Source organism: Perognathus longimembris, chromosome 7 (genome assembly GCF_023159225.1).
Source record: "Perognathus longimembris pacificus isolate PPM17 chromosome 7, ASM2315922v1, whole genome shotgun sequence".
NCBI classification, from domain to species: domain Eukaryota; kingdom Metazoa; phylum Chordata; class Mammalia; order Rodentia; family Heteromyidae; genus Perognathus; species Perognathus longimembris.
Window position 1 is genome coordinate 16,684,056 of NC_063167.1, and position 16,279 is coordinate 16,700,334.

General features: G+C 48.5%; 1 protein-coding gene and 1 non-coding gene across 2 annotated transcripts in view; one reads left to right on the forward strand and one right to left on the reverse strand.

Annotated features, from left to right (window-relative positions):
* Slc9a1 (solute carrier family 9 member A1) overlaps positions 1-14,529 on the reverse strand; it is a 57,119-nt gene extending 42,590 nt beyond the window's left edge. The window contains exon 1 of the mRNA XM_048350609.1: positions 13,425-14,529. Within this exon, the coding sequence (XP_048206566.1) occupies positions 13,425-13,737 (313 nt within the window). The 5' untranslated portion in view covers positions 13,738-14,529. The remainder of the gene's footprint in view (positions 1-13,424) is intronic.
* LOC125355781 lies at positions 3,941-4,003 on the forward strand. The gene has a single exon (XR_007211715.1). It is a non-coding gene; the product is annotated as a U7 small nuclear RNA (small nuclear RNA).
* Positions 14,530-16,279: the final 1,750 nt, after the last annotated feature.

The following is a 16,279-nucleotide window of genomic DNA, read 5'->3' on the forward strand; positions in this document are numbered from 1 at the left end:
CCTGTGGCAGGGCCAGACCTCTCTAGACATCCAATGGAAAACCAAGAGGCATGCATCAGAACATCTTCATTCTCCCTATGGACCTGGGGGCCACAGTTATGCCAAGATTCTTTCCATCGCTAGCCTTCAATATAAAGTCAGAGAAATGGGGTGAAGCAGAGACCAGGATCCTCAGTATGAGAGGCAGCAGGGACAGCCAGGACTTCCTGTGTGGCACCCTCAAATCCATCCACCATTTAGAGGCTATCTCCGGAGTCTGATGGCTCCAAGGTAGCTTCTTCCCCGCACAGGGCCTTGGAGGTGTGTTTAGGCCCCGATGACTTTAGGAAAAGAGTGGTAGGCCTAAGTCACACTTGGGTTGTAAGCTGGGCTCCTCATGGCAGACACAAGGGGTACAGTGCAGGAGGAACCTGTTGCATTCCTCTAGGGAACTAGGGAAGTTTTTCTCTATCTTGAGGAGTGGCGTGCCCTTCACTACCCTCAAGACACAGCCTACTCATTCCTCTGGCTGTGAATGCTGTGAATGTTGTTCTGCCATCCTACATACAAACCCCACTCAGCCATTCCAGGACGGCTCATCCTTAACCTTTCTTTTCAGCCTCCTAAAGCACAGAAGCACTATGCCTTGAGTGCTGGAACTGGGGCTTGAACTCGGGGGCCTCATGCTTTTGCTTAGCTTTTTTTTTATTTGCCAGTCCTGGGCTTGAACCTAGGGCCTGGGCACTGTCCCTGAGTTTCTTTTGCTCAAGGCTAGCACTCTACCACTTGAGCCACAGCGCCACTTCTGGCTTTTTCTGTGTATGTGGTACTGAGGAATGGAACCATGGGCTTCATACGTGCTAGGCAAGCACTCTACAACTAAGCCACATTCCCAGCCCACACTTATTTTTTTTTTAATTTATTGAAAGCAGCATGTCTTTAATGGAAGTTTGGTGGCATGATTAAACAAAATTCAATCAAATTTTCTCAGTATTGTACTAAAGTCAATACACTCTAAAAGTATCATGGCCAAGAACAAATAGAAGAAAGAAGGTGAAGAAGAAAGTGAAGAAGGAGAAGAAGAAGAAGGAGAAGGAGACGACAACGAAGAAGACGACGACATTGTAAGTAGCTCACCTGGAAGTAGTCTACCTATGGCAGATGTTCTTATTGTTTAGTCAACATTCTCCTTCAAAACCCTGTTAGAGAAAATTAATTTTGTGGCAACAGTAACAATTCCAGGCTTCCTGTAACTTCCTCATAGGCAACAGAGGTTTTAGGTGGGTGGAGCTCCTAAAAAAAGTAGCACAAAACATGGCCTGTGCCACACGCTTAGCTTTTTTGCTCAAGACCGGTGCTCTAGCATTTGAGCCACACTTCACATCTTTACCACCCCTTTAGAATTTCAGTTACTATGGGCCTTTTCTGAATATGTGACCAAAGCCCACATACATGGTCTGTCTGTGGACAATTTGGGGGAACCATGAAGCACACCATGAACTCCCAAAGAATCACAGAAACTTAGATCCCAGAAGGACAGAAGGTCATCCAGTCCTTTAGCAACCCCTCCTGAATGTTCCTCTATTCCCTTCACCCACCTGTTTAGATCACTTCCTTCCAGAAGCTTCTCTCATTTCTCCTCCTCTTCAATGAGCTAGCTGCATCCCAGCCTAAACCACATAATTTTCTCCCTGTGCTTTCTCCCTGTGTGTTATCTTACTTTCTCTGTGGGCCTGCCTCTTCAATCTTGTGGTAGAGTGATGACCATGAAGCTGTACTACAGATTTGTCTGCCTTGCAGACGGGGCTTTATGACAGCCCTGGCCCACCCCCAAAGGATGAAGCTGGGGCAATCTCCCTCCAATGGCTTTGGGGCACTCAAAAGCAGGGGCTCCCTGGAATGACAGGCCTTTCCACTGGAAAGCACCCGAGAACCTTTCATGGTGAAATCTACTGGTAGGAAGTTAAGTCCTAAAGGAGGCAAAATGACTGAAGATAGGTCATTATATAGGAAAAAGGCTGTAGGACTGGGCCCTAAACTCCTAATTCCCAGCCCAGAGCTCTTTTCCTTTATGCAAAGAAAGGTGGCTCCTTCCTTCCTCCCCTCCTTCCTTCCTGTCCTCTCTTTCTCCTTCCCTTCCTTTCTTCCTTTCTTTTTGTGCTAGTCCTGGGGCTTGAACTCAGAGCCTGGGTAGGGTCCATGAGCTTCTTTCGCTCAAGGCTAGTGCTCTACCACTTGAGCCATAGCTCTACTTCCAGCTTTTTAGGGGAGTAGTTATCTCACAGAGACTTTCCTGCCAGGGCTGTCTTCAAACCTCAATCCTCAGATCTCAGCCTCCTAACTAACCTGGATTACTGTCATGAGCCACCAGCACCTGGCTCATCTTTATTTTTTATGCCAGTACTGGGGCTTGAACTCTGGGCCTAGTCTGGGTACTGTCCCTTAGATTTTTTTTTTTTTTGGTCCATTTTGGGACTTGAACTCTGGGCCTGGGCCCTGAGCTCTTCAGCTCAAGGCTAGTGCTCTACCACTTGGAGCAACAGTGCCATTTCTAGATTTCTGGTGGTTAACTGGAGATAAGAGTCTCATAAACTTTCCTGGCCGGGCAGGCTTTGAACAGCAATCCTCAGATCTCAGTCTCCTGAGTCGCTAGGAATACAGGCATGAGCCACCAGCACAAGCTGTCCTTTAGATTTTTTGTTCAAAGTTGGTGCTCTACCACTTGAGCCACTCTACTTCAACTTAATTGATGATTAATTGGAGATAAGAGTCTCACAGAGTTTTCTGTCTGGGCTGGCCTCAAACCACAATCCTCAGGTCTCAGCCTCTTGAGTAGCTAGGATTATAGGTAGGAGCCACTGACACCTGGCTGTAAGTAGCTTTTTTTTTTTTTTTTTTTTTTTTTTCCGTCCTGGGCCTTGGACTCAGGGTCTGAGCACTGTCCCTGGCTTCTTTTTGCTCAAGGCTAGCACTCTGCCACTTGAGCCTCAGCGTCACTTCTGGCCATTTTTTATAAATGTGGTGCTGGGGAATCGAACCCAGGACTTCATGCATATGAGGCAAGCACTCTTGCCACTAGGCCATATTCCCAGCCCTGTAAGTAGCTTTATGAAAACTAAATCTTCCCTCAAACACATACACAGCCCAGACCTCATATCCACAGAGAATTTCTAAGAAGATACACAAGAAAATAACATCAGGGAGGTGAGGAGAGATACCTTTTCCTTTTTACCTTAAAATACTTTTGTGCTGTTGTTGAGTGTTACTTTGTTGCTTTTGTTGTACCATGAACCTGTTTTACATGTTTCATCCATTTGCATAAAAATAAATGCAACAGAAAGGAAGGGATTCTGGCCCTAGCCTACCCCTAACAAAACAAAGAGAAGCCACAACTAAACCTGTCTACGTATGACTATAAATTAATGAGATTGACTCCTTATGAGGTTTATGACCACTGGTCTCATTAATTTACAGTCAGAGAGCAGTTTATGGCTTGAGGAATCTTTGTAGGAAGAGCCTAGTTCAATTAGGGCTCTCTCAGCAGCTCCCTGAGGAAGCCCGGACACCTCACTTTTACTTACACAGATCAAGGGCAGACCAAACAGACCCAGATCTTTCCTAGAGAGGCCCCACCCAGCCCAGATCCCATGTCCCCGCAGACCCGCCACACCGGAGAGCAGCCACCACAGCTGACACCTAAAGCATTACTCTGTGTCACTTTCGGTTAAACTCCTGGCCTGCACAAGCCAGCCTGGCACCAAACAGCCTCTGCATCTTTTTCCCCCCGCTGCCTCTCTGAGCAATCAACCTGAGTTCTAGTCTCCCACAATCTCTGCCCAGACCCTGGGTCTCCCTCCACATGGAAGTCAGTCATGTGTTCCTTGGTTCATTTGCTCCCCAAATATTTGCAGAGCCCGTACCTTGTGCCAGACACAGATAAGAAAATGAAAATGAGCACAAAAAGTGTTACAGCTCTTTTAGAATGTGTCTAGCAAGTTTCTTGGCTTTGTAGGAAAAATCTCCCCTTGCAGAAAAAAAAAGGAAAGAAGAAAGTGAACATACCAAGGCCCCTGCCTTCAAGAGGTTTACATTCTCATGGGAATAGGCTACTAAGTCTAGCCTGCTCATCTAATTCCTTCCCCTTCATCTAGACTCTGCTCAGGTTCTGCCTTCTCGGAAGAGCCTTCCCTAACCACCCCCCTCCCCACCCCCCAAGCCCTCAGGGACTATCCATTCTCCAGGAACTTGGCCTTTGCCAGGAGCCTGCAGATATATCCTTGTCTTGTCTGGTCTTGTCTGGTCTGAGCAGACTGGAAGCTCCCAGTGAGCAGGGCCTGCGTTTCTCTCTTCTCTCCTCAGTACCCCTTGACCACAAGCCCGCTGGATGACTACATCTGTCCTGCCCTGGGCCTAGGCTCTTAATTAGCTGTTCTCCATCTTGGCTGGCCAATGCAAAGACCTGGTATTCTCTAGCTTCATCTGGTATGTGGCAAGTGCTATGTGTTAGTTATTTATCATTATTTGATGAACTTGTGGGCTCTGTCTCATACATAGCTGTGAGGTCACCCCTTGTCCTTCAATGGCCTAGGCTCAAATGGGCTCTGCATTGCAGAAGGGCCACTCTGGGGTTAGAGGCAGGTGGCCCTGAGAAGGAACCTCCTGCAGAAATGCTAATGGATATATCTTTGCACAGAAGAGCTTGCTGGGGCAACCTGGAAAACTCCTGCTTTTATTTATTTTATTTATTTATTTTTGCCAGTCGTGGGCCTTGAACTCAGGGCCTGAGCACTGTCCCTGGCTTCTTTTTACTCAAGGCTAGCACTCTGCCACTTGAGCCACAGCGCCGCTTCTGGCCATTTATATATATATATATATATATATATATATATATGGTGCTGAGGAATGGAACCCAGGACTTCATGTATACGAGGCAAGCATCCTTGCCACTAGGCTATATCCTCAGCCCCAAAACTCCTGATTTTAAACAAGTTAATATTACAGATCAGGGAGCTGGGGATATGGCCTAGTGGCAAGAGTGCTTGCCTCGTGTACATGAGGCCCTGGGTTCAATTTCCCAGCACCACATATACAGAAAACGGCCAGCTTGGCAGGAAAGTCCCTGAGACTCTCCAATTAACACCAAAAAGCCAGAAGTGGAGCTGTGGCTTAAGTAGTAAAGTGCTAGCCTTGAGTGAAAAAGCTAAGGGACAGCACCCAGGCCCTTGTGTTCAAGCTCCAGTACTAGCACGTGCACACACAATTTAGGGCTCAAGTCTGGCCGAATAATCCCCCAGAACTGGCCCTGAATGTTGCTTTAGGGGTAAGGAAATGAAATCAACATGATCCCAGAGAAGGGGGGGAGAGAGCCCACTGATCCAGGCCCAACCTAAAACTTAGTTGTTAAAATTAGATTAGCCCATAAGATTAAAAATACCCACATATAATCACGGGCTGCCTTAAAGTATCAGTTGATGTTTATTGGCATCTAAAGAGACGGTTTGGCCCAGTGCGGTGTGTGCAGACAACCTTGGGGAGACACGTCTGACTCAGACATTTGCTGCGCGAGGCCCACACAGGCAAAGGGTGACTCAGGAATAACCCAGGTCCTGGCTTTGCTGAGCGAGGCTTCTGGGCTTGTCTCAAAGGAAGGGGAGGGTGGAGGCTGACAGGAGGTGCAGGGAAGGAGGCAGGCTGACACTCCCCAGGGAGCTGGGGCCCCTTGGGTCCCTGTTGGTCTTGTGTGTTTATAAATGCCAATACCCTCTTATATAGGCCATTTCTTCACTGTGGGATTTGCCAGTGGGTCCATTTTCCCTAAACACAAGAGATCCACAGAGAACAGCTTATGGGAAAACTTCAAGTTCTAAATGTAAGTAAAGGTCCTTGAAGCTAGAACTCAACAATTAAAGGAACATCAGCTCCTCAGTCAGGCAGATCTGGGCTTAAACCCCATTGTTTTCTAGCTGTGTAGGGGCCTGGCATAGCCTCTGAAACAGCAGCTTAACACACAGCAGCTCATATAGTTAACAAACATTTTAACAAACATTTTCCAAATTAAGAAACAGGCTCAGAGAAGTTGTGCCTTGCCTAAAGTCACACAGCTGGCAGCAAAGAGCAACAAGCAGGACCAGGGGTTTGGCTTAGTGGCAGAGCACATGTACTGTGCATGTGTAAGCATCTAAGATGTTCTCTCACTTACCTAGATTCCTGTGAGCCCAGGATTCAGTCCCTGTACACACACACACACACACACACACACACACACACACACACACACACACACACACACACACACACACACACACAGATCTCTTGAGCCACTCAGCAAGTTTTCCATTGCATTTCCTTTCTCTTCCTCAAGGGCCCACAACACTTTTAAGGGAAGGAAAGGCCCTCTATTGCAAGGGTTTGCTGCCCCACAGACAAAGAATGATGAGGATGGCAGTTCCTAGTCTGACTTCAGCCCTCATATACAAAATTCAGGTATGGTTAAGGGAGGCTAAGGACTCAGAGCTGAGCTAGCCTGGCTCCTTTAGTCCTTCCTTCCTCTGGGAGGAACTGTTATCCCTAACGACCACCACCCAGATTTCCAACATAAATGCATCTGTTCATATACTCTCCAAGCCTTGGTTCCCCTCTATCCTTACAATAAGCAAGTTGGCCAGATGAGGAAGATGGAGCTGGGTGCTGGTGACTCATATCTGTAAGCCTAGCTACTCAGGAAGCTGAGATCTGAGGATTGTGGTTCAAAGGCAGCCTTGGGCAGGAAAGTCTGTGAGACTGTTATCTCCATTAACCATCAGAAAACAGGAAGTGGCACTGTGGCTCTCAAAGTGGTAGAGTGCTAACCTTGAGCTAAAGAGCTCAGGGACTGGGCCCAGGCCCTGAGTTCAAGCCTCCAACCAAGAAAAAGAAGGAAGGAAGGGAGGAAGGAAGGGAGGGAGGAAGGGAGGGAGGGAAGGAGAGAGGGAGGGAGGGAGGGAGGAAAGAAAAGGCTTGGGGCTAAGAGTCTAGATACTATGTCCTTGGCCACATTTCTGTGACAGGCTAAAACTTATTTTCCATAGATGTTAAAATAAATAAACCCTATATATGCAAATGCTTTAGAAACAAATTACAGTACTAATGAGAATTATTACTAAACTTACCACCTGCTCTACAGGACTGAATAAAGTTGTGCCACCTGCTCCCCAACACAGTGGCTACCTTGAAGGGGATCCTGCTGTGCCCTGAGCCAGAGACCAAGAGCAGGTCTCTCAGGGGCAAGGGGGGTCAAAGTCACAAGGTTTACCACCCCTGGCTGTCTGAAGGAATCACACACCCCCACCACACACACACAACTGCCCAAGAAGGAAAGAAGGAAGCTCAGGTCAGATTCAACAACTCATACAGGACAGGCCCCCAAACCAGGCACAGTGCACAGATGGCTTTCTCAGGCAGGAAGAGGGCTCCCATCATGGAGAGCTGCCTGCGCCCCACCCCCACCCCCAGTGCAGGTGCAGTGGGCTGGGCACCAGTCTTCACAGGACCACAGTCCTGCTCTCAGCATCTGCTGAGAGCAATGCGAGAGGCAGGAGACACAGCTGCACCCCCTCTCTGGGAAGCTATGCCAAGATGTGAACAGAAGATAAACAACAATTCAGCATCACTGAAGATAACCCCTGAGCTGTTTCCTCATCTGCAAAACAGAGGGAGCCTTTATCTTATATGATTTTAGTAGGGATTAGATGAGATTACTTTTACAAAGTGCCTGTCACTACTCTGTAGATACTCTATAAATGGTAATGATTATTAAAACATACCCTCCCCACACAGAGATGTCACAGGACAGTCTAGGCCTAATGCCAAAGCTGTAAAGGAGAAGGGTTCAGGAAAGAAAGGAAAAGAAAACTGCTATGGGCTGGAATAGGCCAGGGAGACTTCCCCAAAGGGGAATAGTACCGTTTGGATCTTAAATATTCCTCCAGAGGCCAGCATATTAAAGCATGGTATCCAGAGTGATGTTAATAGGAGGATGTAGGAACTATAAGTGGTGGGGCTGCGTAGAAAGTTTTTTTTGTTTTTGTTTTTTTCCTGGTATTAGGACTTGAACTCAATCAAGGCCTTGTGTTCTTAGCTCTGCTTTCTTGCTTATATCTGGAGCTCTAATACTTGAGCCAAAGACCCCTGGTCTATCTCGTTTTGCTGGTTAGTTGAAGAACAAGAGCCTCATGGAGTTTTCTGCCTGGGCTGACTTCAAACCCTCAGATCTCACAGGGCACTGGTGGCTCTCTGCCTTCTGAGTAGCTAGGATGACAGGTGTGCGCCGCTGTCCCTGAGCTTAGTGGGAAGTCACCGCTTTCTATTCATGAGAAAGGCGGTTTTACTCCTCCACACACCCTGCCACGGTGTGCTTGCTGCCTTAGCACAGGCTCAAAGCAATGGGGTAAGGGCCAGCTCACTGACATTGATCACCTCCTTGGCCACCAAGCTTGATTTGGCTGATTTGAATTGCTCCTCCCTCAGAGCTCCCTGTGAATCCCTCCTTAAGCCACGAAGGACAACTTTCCCCCAAGAGAGGAAGACTATTGTTTGGTCAGTGAGAAGCTGCCATCCTCTGCTAGAACCTGCAAGCTCTCAAGGTCCAAAGCAATGGAGCCATCTGATCATAATCAACTGTCAGAGGGGGGGCCCGGTGGGAAGTCACTGCCACTCAACTCTCAACTGTGAGCCAGAACAAACTCTTTATACACTGATTATCTCAGGTATTCTGGTATGGCAACAGAAAACTGACCAAAAGAGAGGACTCTGAAGGGCCCTGGAAGCTTTCCAGGGATCTGGATACCTCCAAATCAATCTCTACCTCGGTCTTAGAAGGTAGAGTCACTATCTTCACCTTATGAACAAGGTAAGTGAGATTCAGAGTAATTCGATGCATGGATTCCAAGGTCCACAGTCACACAGGTGCCATGGGACAGAGCCCAGGGTTTCCAACTATGCCTTGCCTTTATGGCAGAGCTAGATGGGCTGGGCTGGCTGGGAACAAGAGGAAAGATGAGCTTCGTGGGTACTTGGCTGGATGAAATCCAGACCATCTGACTAGCGAGGTCCTCCTTCAAGTGTGCGCAGGCGCTCCTGGAGACAAATGCCCTCCCTGATGTCTTCCTCCTTGGCCCTGACTGGTCTCCCTCCCACTGTCCCACAGTCAAGCAGCTGTTTTCTCAAAGAAAAAAAAGGCGAGCTTTCTTTTTAGAGTGCTACCTAGACTTCTTGGGAGTTTCAAGGTGACCTTTAAACTGTTCTTCCTCCCCTTTGAGAAGTGGGGGACTCAGCCATTTCTAATGTCATTTTTACAGGAAAACCGATGCTGGGACCCATATGTGCACATGTGAAGCCAGCAATAACGTCTTCATTTTCCCTACTCATATACCTGTTCTAAGGAGGAAATGGTAGGATATGCCTTATAAAGACTGAAACCAAGAAGCTATAAGATATAAAGGGACAAAAGAAGACATTTTTTGTCCCTGACAGGAGACAAGATGAATACCCTCTTTATAGGCTCCTGGGCCTTGGCCAGGAGTTCTAGGTCAGGAATATGGGCAAACAACAGAAGGGGTGCTGCCAGTAGTGAGCTGGGTTACTACCTCCCTGGGAATAGCACCTGCCTGGGAGTCAGGTGAACTGGGACAAAGCAGAATTCATGAGGGAGCCAAACCACAGGGTACAGGAAGGGGGGGAAGGGTCCACCCCTAAGGCTTAGGGACATGGTGTGGCTCACACCTGTAATTCTAGCTACTCATGAGGCTGAGATCTGAGGATCTCAAAGTCAGCCCAGGAGACTTTTTTTTTTTTTTTTTTTTTTTGCACCAGTCCTGGGGTTTGAACTCTGGCCTGGGCGCTGTCCCTGAGCCTCTTTGTGCTCAAGGCTAGCACTCTACCACATAAGCCACAGCACCACTTCTGACTTTTTCTGAGTAGTTCATTAGAGGTAAGGGTCTCACAGAGACTTTTTTGCCCTGGCTAGCTTTTAACCATGGTCCTCAAGATCTCAGCCTCCTGAGTAGTTAGGATTACAGGCGTGAGCCACCAGTGTCAGGCTTCAGGAGACTCTGATCTCCAATTACCACCAAAAAGCTGGAAGTAGATCTGTGGCTCAAGGGGTAGAGCACTAGCCTTGAGTGAAAAAGCTAACAACAGTGTCCAGGCTCTGGACAGCACCCCCTGCCAAAAAAGAGGCTTAAGGACAGTCTCATAGTTCTCTCTTCAAGCCACTAGCTCTTCCCCTCCAAGGAAAAGCAAGAATCTTTGTCTGTTAGAGAGAGGGAAAAAGACCCAGAGAAAGCTGGCAACAAAGCTTCACTAGTTAATAAGACCTTGCCTAGCAAGAGCAAGGTCTGGAGTTCAATACCCAATACAGAAGGGGGAATAAAGGCCTAGAGAAGGGAAAGGAAAGTGATTTGCTTATTGTCATCCCCAGAAGTTGTACCACTCTAGAATGTTAGGCCTTTTGCCCTGCCCCTCCAACATCAGTCTCTGCAAGGTGCTCCTTAAGACTGCCGCACAATTAGGAATGGAAAGAAGATTGCACACAGCACTTTCCATTCCTAAAGGAGGGGTGCCTTGCAAGCAAAGCAGCTGCCACAGCTGACAGAATGAGGACTCCGCCACAAGTCCTACTCATGCTAAGGTGTTGAGAAAATAGGCAAGACCCCAAAAGAAGCTTTCAGGCTCTAGGGTGTCTGACAGTACAGAAAGAACATGGCCTCAGTCCCCTAGCCCTATCTCCCAGGGCAGCTTGTACCATCTTTTCTCCTTCCACAACCAGCTCAAGTGCATGAAGTCAGTTGGGCATACCCAGAACCCTCAAGGAAGGACACAGGGTGGCAAGGCAGCCTAGGGCTGAAGGATTTGTGATCCTCCAGCCTCCACGGAAAAGGAAAAGAGATAGAGATGCACTTGCTTCAGGAGGCTAAAATAGTAACAAGGGCAGCTGGCCCTCACAGGGAACTCCCTGCATGTACAAAGTCAGATTTGTAATGCATTAATTACATCATCATCACATCCATAGCCATGCAACTAGATATTATTATCCCACCCCCAACACTCTCTAACCTGCTGCTGCTTTCCTGTTCTGCCAGGGATGGAACCCAGGGCTCTGTATATGCCAAGCAAGTACTCTACCACTGACCTACACCCCAGTCTTATTTCCCATTTTATGAATGACAAAACTGAGAGGCTCAGAGATCATCAGTGGCAGAGTAGAAGCTGAATTCTACACTGTAAAGATCAAGGGAGGAATACAGGCCTTCGCTTTTGCCATCTGAGAGACCTTTTGGCCACCATTCCCTCCATTTTCTTCCCAGGTGCCAGAGCTTCTTTGCTGTCAAAAGGCAGAAAAATACCTTTCTATGCCAGAGACGTGGACTTTTGGAATTGCAAAGGAACTCATGCCCAGTCTCCTCGATTTACAATGGGAAAACTGAAGCCCAAGGCTGAGTGACTTTGCCAGGGCTTCCAGAGTCAGTAGAATGACAGAAACGTCAGATCTGGGAAGGGCCACAGAGATCAACTGCTGGCCAGGGAGGCAAGACTGGCCCAAGGTCACCAAGAGCACAGGGATGAGAAACCAGTCTTCCTGACTTCTAGACTGATGCCCTGGCTGTGGCACCATCTCTGCTCTCCAGCTGCTCAAGGTCCTGGGCACAGCACGCTCATGGTGACAAAGCAGGCCAGGCCCGGCCTGACCCCATTAGAAAAGAGATATCAGGCCTGCAAGGAGAAGCCAGACTGTCCAGAGTGGGGTCTTCTTTATAGTCACGCTCTCTGTTATCCCCCTAGCAATCTCTGAGTTCCAGAGAGTACATGCCAGCACCCCCCTCTCCCCCACCCCATGCCCTAATTCAATGCCAGGTATGGTTGAGAGGTGAGTTAGTTGTTTGGAAGGATGGGACAATTTATAGATAGTAGTTGTGTCACACAAGCAAATGATGTATCGTGATCACTTCAGGTTCTTATAATAAATTCAAACACAAGATTTCATGACTCAATCGATACGATCAAATAGCAGTAAAGACTCTCTCATTTCACAAGTTAGGAAGATCTGCAGGAAAAGGCCCTGGCTGTTCAAGGTCATGCATTTATGTCAGAAGCAGTACACAGGGCTCCCCTTGCCCAGACCTTCTTCTTTTTTTTTTTTTCCAGGAAGCTGGCTGCTATCAGGGTCTAGATGACAATGGCCCAGCTCCATGGGCTCAGTGATGGGCTCAGCACCAAAGCCCTGTACCAGGAAGCCAGCTCCTGGATCTATCAAAACAGAGGCACTAGTTTGTTCCTGCAGCATGTCCCAGAGCTCGCCTCATACCACCTTGGCACCTGCACATGGCTCTTCATGTCCTTGGGAAAGCTGCAAGGCTTCCTGCTGAGTCTCATGAGTGTCAAACTCCTCAAACCCAAACCTCAGGCTTAGAAAGGAGCAGCTTCCTTTCCACAGTTAGCTGAGGGTAAGCCAAAAAAAGCAAAGGCAGCTTGCAAACCACCCCCCCCCCTTACAACTTCCAGGGACTTCTCTGGGCTATGCAGCTCCAGTAAGCCCCACCTATCTTTCAACAGAACGGGACACCCAACAGAACAGTTAGGCAGGGAACCCAACTCTTGGAGCAGGCACATTTTTTAAAAAAAAATTTCTTCTAACAAAAAGAATACTTCAAAGTCTCTCCAGACCAGAACACCCCGAGGACTTCTCCCCATACCTCTCCTACTTGAATTAGCAGCCAATGTCAGTGGTCAGACCAGGTAACTACTTAAAACAGTCAGGTTCCAACAATCTTATCTTCCTCTATTTTCCTGCTATCCCAAAGCACACCCGAAAACTGAAGGATAGCATTCTTGGTCCAAAATTTGATTGAGGAGCTTCTAGACAGCCTGAACAGGCAAAGCTGGCAGGTACATTCTGGGGATGAAGGAAGGTGAGACTACGGGGACCCCTCAACATAGTCCACCAACACATAGGTCTCTAGCACCCAGGGCCATGCTCTACCCAAACTCCTCAGACAGGCCAAATAGAAATGCACTCCATCCTGAAAGTATGCCCATGAAGCAGGTAATAAACTGCATAGGTTACTGTTGACAGAGCAGAAAGTATCACTTGCTAGAAGACAATCCCCCTGTCTCTCATACAACCAAATGCCTGGTTCCTCTCTGCAACTGGCCCAGCCAGAGGAGACCTGCCAGGCCCGAAAGCCTTGATGAAGGTACCTGGTAACCATCCTCAAGTCCTGCTCTCTCGCTGTCTCTCACCTCCACAGAGCTGGAATTTGGAGACAAGATGGCAGGGTGGAGGTTGCCTAGATTACAGAAGTAGCTCAACCCTTGAATCCAGGGCAGCCTCAAATGGTAAGAGGCAAGAAGCTAACTTATCTTGGTGGTGGCAGCAGCATCCATAGCAGCATCAAACACACTGGACTTACCTATCTTCATGAGGCAGGCCAGCAGAATCCAGAGGGCAATTTCAAAAGGTCTCCGCACGTGGTCGTAGTCAATGTCCAGAACTGGAAAGGCCTTTCGCGGCTTGATGCCATGGTCAGAGACAGAATGGTTAACAGGATGGCTTTCTGGGTGATGGGGTACCTCTGGTGGGGCAGTGGTGACATCTCCAATTGAGCGCTCAGGTGTTGCTGGGCTGAGCTGGAGGCCATGGCTCCTGAGAACAGGTAGCAGCTCCACCAAGGCGAACACCACAAGCAAGGCAAAGATCCGAGGTGGAGAAAGCCCCCTAGGCATGGTGCCTGGTCCTTTTTAGCCCAGGAGGCCTCAGCCCTTAATGAAGTGAAAGTGAGACCTGGGACATAGGGGTCAGCAGGTGGGAAGAAGGGACTGGGACAGTGTCTAGGAAACACTCATGTTTTAGAGAGGTATTGTCATAGAAGCAGCCTTTGTAGAGGTGAAAGCAGGCGAGGGTGGCAATCCGGAACTCCAAACTGGAGAGGAGGGACAAGGACCTAGGAAGGACCGTGGAGGAAAACCAAAAGATCTGAAGCTCCAAGCCTGGGTGAAAGGAATGGAAGAAACTGCACCCTGGGGACAGAGGGGACAGGACAGGCTAGACCCTGCAGTGAGGGAACGGAAAGAAGGCTAGGACCTTTGGCTGAGGAGAGTGTCTGAGGTGCTGGGACTCGGCTAAGAGAAGGGATAGGGAAGCTGAGCTAAAGGAAGGGAACCGGAGGGGGTGAGACCCAGTCCAAGAAAAGGAGAGAGAGAGTTGGAAGCCCAGTCTGGGAGGACGAAGAGAAGCGGGAAAGAGGCCAGAAGCTTCCCCACCCAGAGGAGAGCCGGGGTCCAGGCGCGCCGGGCTGGGATTCCGGGGAAATGGGGCGAGGCGGAAAGCAGAGGCAGGCGGCCCGGCGGGAAGGGGGCCTCGGGGCGGGCTCGGGGCGGCTCACGGTGGGCCAGCAGCAACGCGCCCCTCCTGGCGACCCCCGAGCTGCGCCGCACTGCTGCACTCCGCCCCGGCCCGGCGGCAGCTCCTTCCCGGCCAGTTCCAGGTGCCGATCCAGCCCGGCCAGGCCCCGGCCCCCGCGGCAGCCGACTGATGTCCTCGCTGAGCCCGGCGCTGTCATTTATAGGCACCAGAGAGCGGCCGGCGCAGCGGGCTAGAGAGCCCTGTCAGCGACCGCGTTGAGCGGCGCCCCCTGTCGACGAGGCGAGGAAGTGTCACGTAGGGAAGAGGAAGCACAGGACGGGGGTTGGGTTGGGGCGGGGTGGGGGGGGGGGGGGGAGGGACACCAAAATTTCCAGACAGTGTAACTCACACGGGTGAAACACTGTACTATTTACAAAGCTCCTCACATCCACAGCCGCAGCCGCATAAAGGATTCCCAATAATCCTGTGAAGGATGTATTATATCCTCTGTATTTACCATGTGACCTTGAGCAAGTTACTTAGCCACTCAGCTTTCTTAGTTTCTCAGCTTTCTCATCTGGAAATTGGAGGTGGCAATAGTATCTATATGGAAGGGACAATGTGATGGCTACATGAAATAACCTATATAAAATGGTTAGAACATACCTTGGCATATTATTATGGGTGGGCTTTTTTGTTGTTTTTTTCTTAACCAAGATGAGCAAACAGGCAGAGAGTTCTTCAGCTAGCTTGTAAGTAGTTGATGAGTTTGGGGCTGCCATTACAGACAACTACAAATCGAGTGGCTGAAGCAACAGCTATTCTCACAGTTTTGAAGGATAGAGAGCCTTAACCATGATGTTGCTTCGAGTGGCCTCCTGCTGGGGGCTGTAAGGAAGAATGTCTCTCGCCTTCTGCGTGCTTTGCTGGAAATGTTTGGCCTTCCTGGATGGTGACATGATAACTCTGATATTCACATGGAACTCCCCCTGGGTCTCTGTCTCTATGTCTAAATTCTCCTTTTATTAAGGAAGCCAGGTAGATTGGATTGGGGTTCCACACAAATGACTTCATCTTAATGTGATTATTTTCAAAGACCCTATCCAAATAAAGCCACATTTACAGGTATTAGGGGTTTGGAGTACAGCTTCTTTAGGGAAGGGGGCAACCCAGTACAATAGTGCAATTGTAATTTGAAACTATAATATTGGTTGGAATTGGTTACGTTGAAGACATTATGGCTATATGTTAGAATCATTAGAAAGAGTTTGAAAGACAATGCCATTCATGGAAAGGAAAAAAAATGAAGGAGGCGGAGGAGGAGGACCAAAAGTAGTATTACCAAATAGGTACTTATATCACATGCCTATAAATCTGAGTTCTGAAAATTATAGTTTGAAGTCAGACTGGACAGAAAAGTTGGAGACATTTATTTTCAATTAATCAGCAAAAAGACTTTAGTGAACGTGTGGCTTAAGTGACAGAGCATCAACCCCAAGGGGGAAAGCTGAGCAAGAGCAGGAAGCCCTGAGTTCAAGACTAATTATTGGCACACACACACACACACACACACACACACACTTCTATTACCTAGGATCTACCTTCAGCTGTTTAAGTTCAATTGCTCTATAGTAGTACTCTGGCACGGGTATTTTTGTTTTGAAGCTCTAATGTACAATGAGTGCTGAGTAGTTTCTTGATGGCATTGGGACCTAGGGCCTTGTATATGCTATCAACTCTACCTCTGCCACTGACCCCATGAGCTCACCCCCCAACCCCCCAGATTGAGAAACTTGGAAATCCCTGAAATGCTGTCCTGTTTTTCAGAAAAGTAAATTAAGGCCAAGAAATTCCAAGAGACTAGGCTCAATATCAGGGGGGAATCTAGTTCAGTTTAACAACTAAGTAACTAAGTTCTGGATC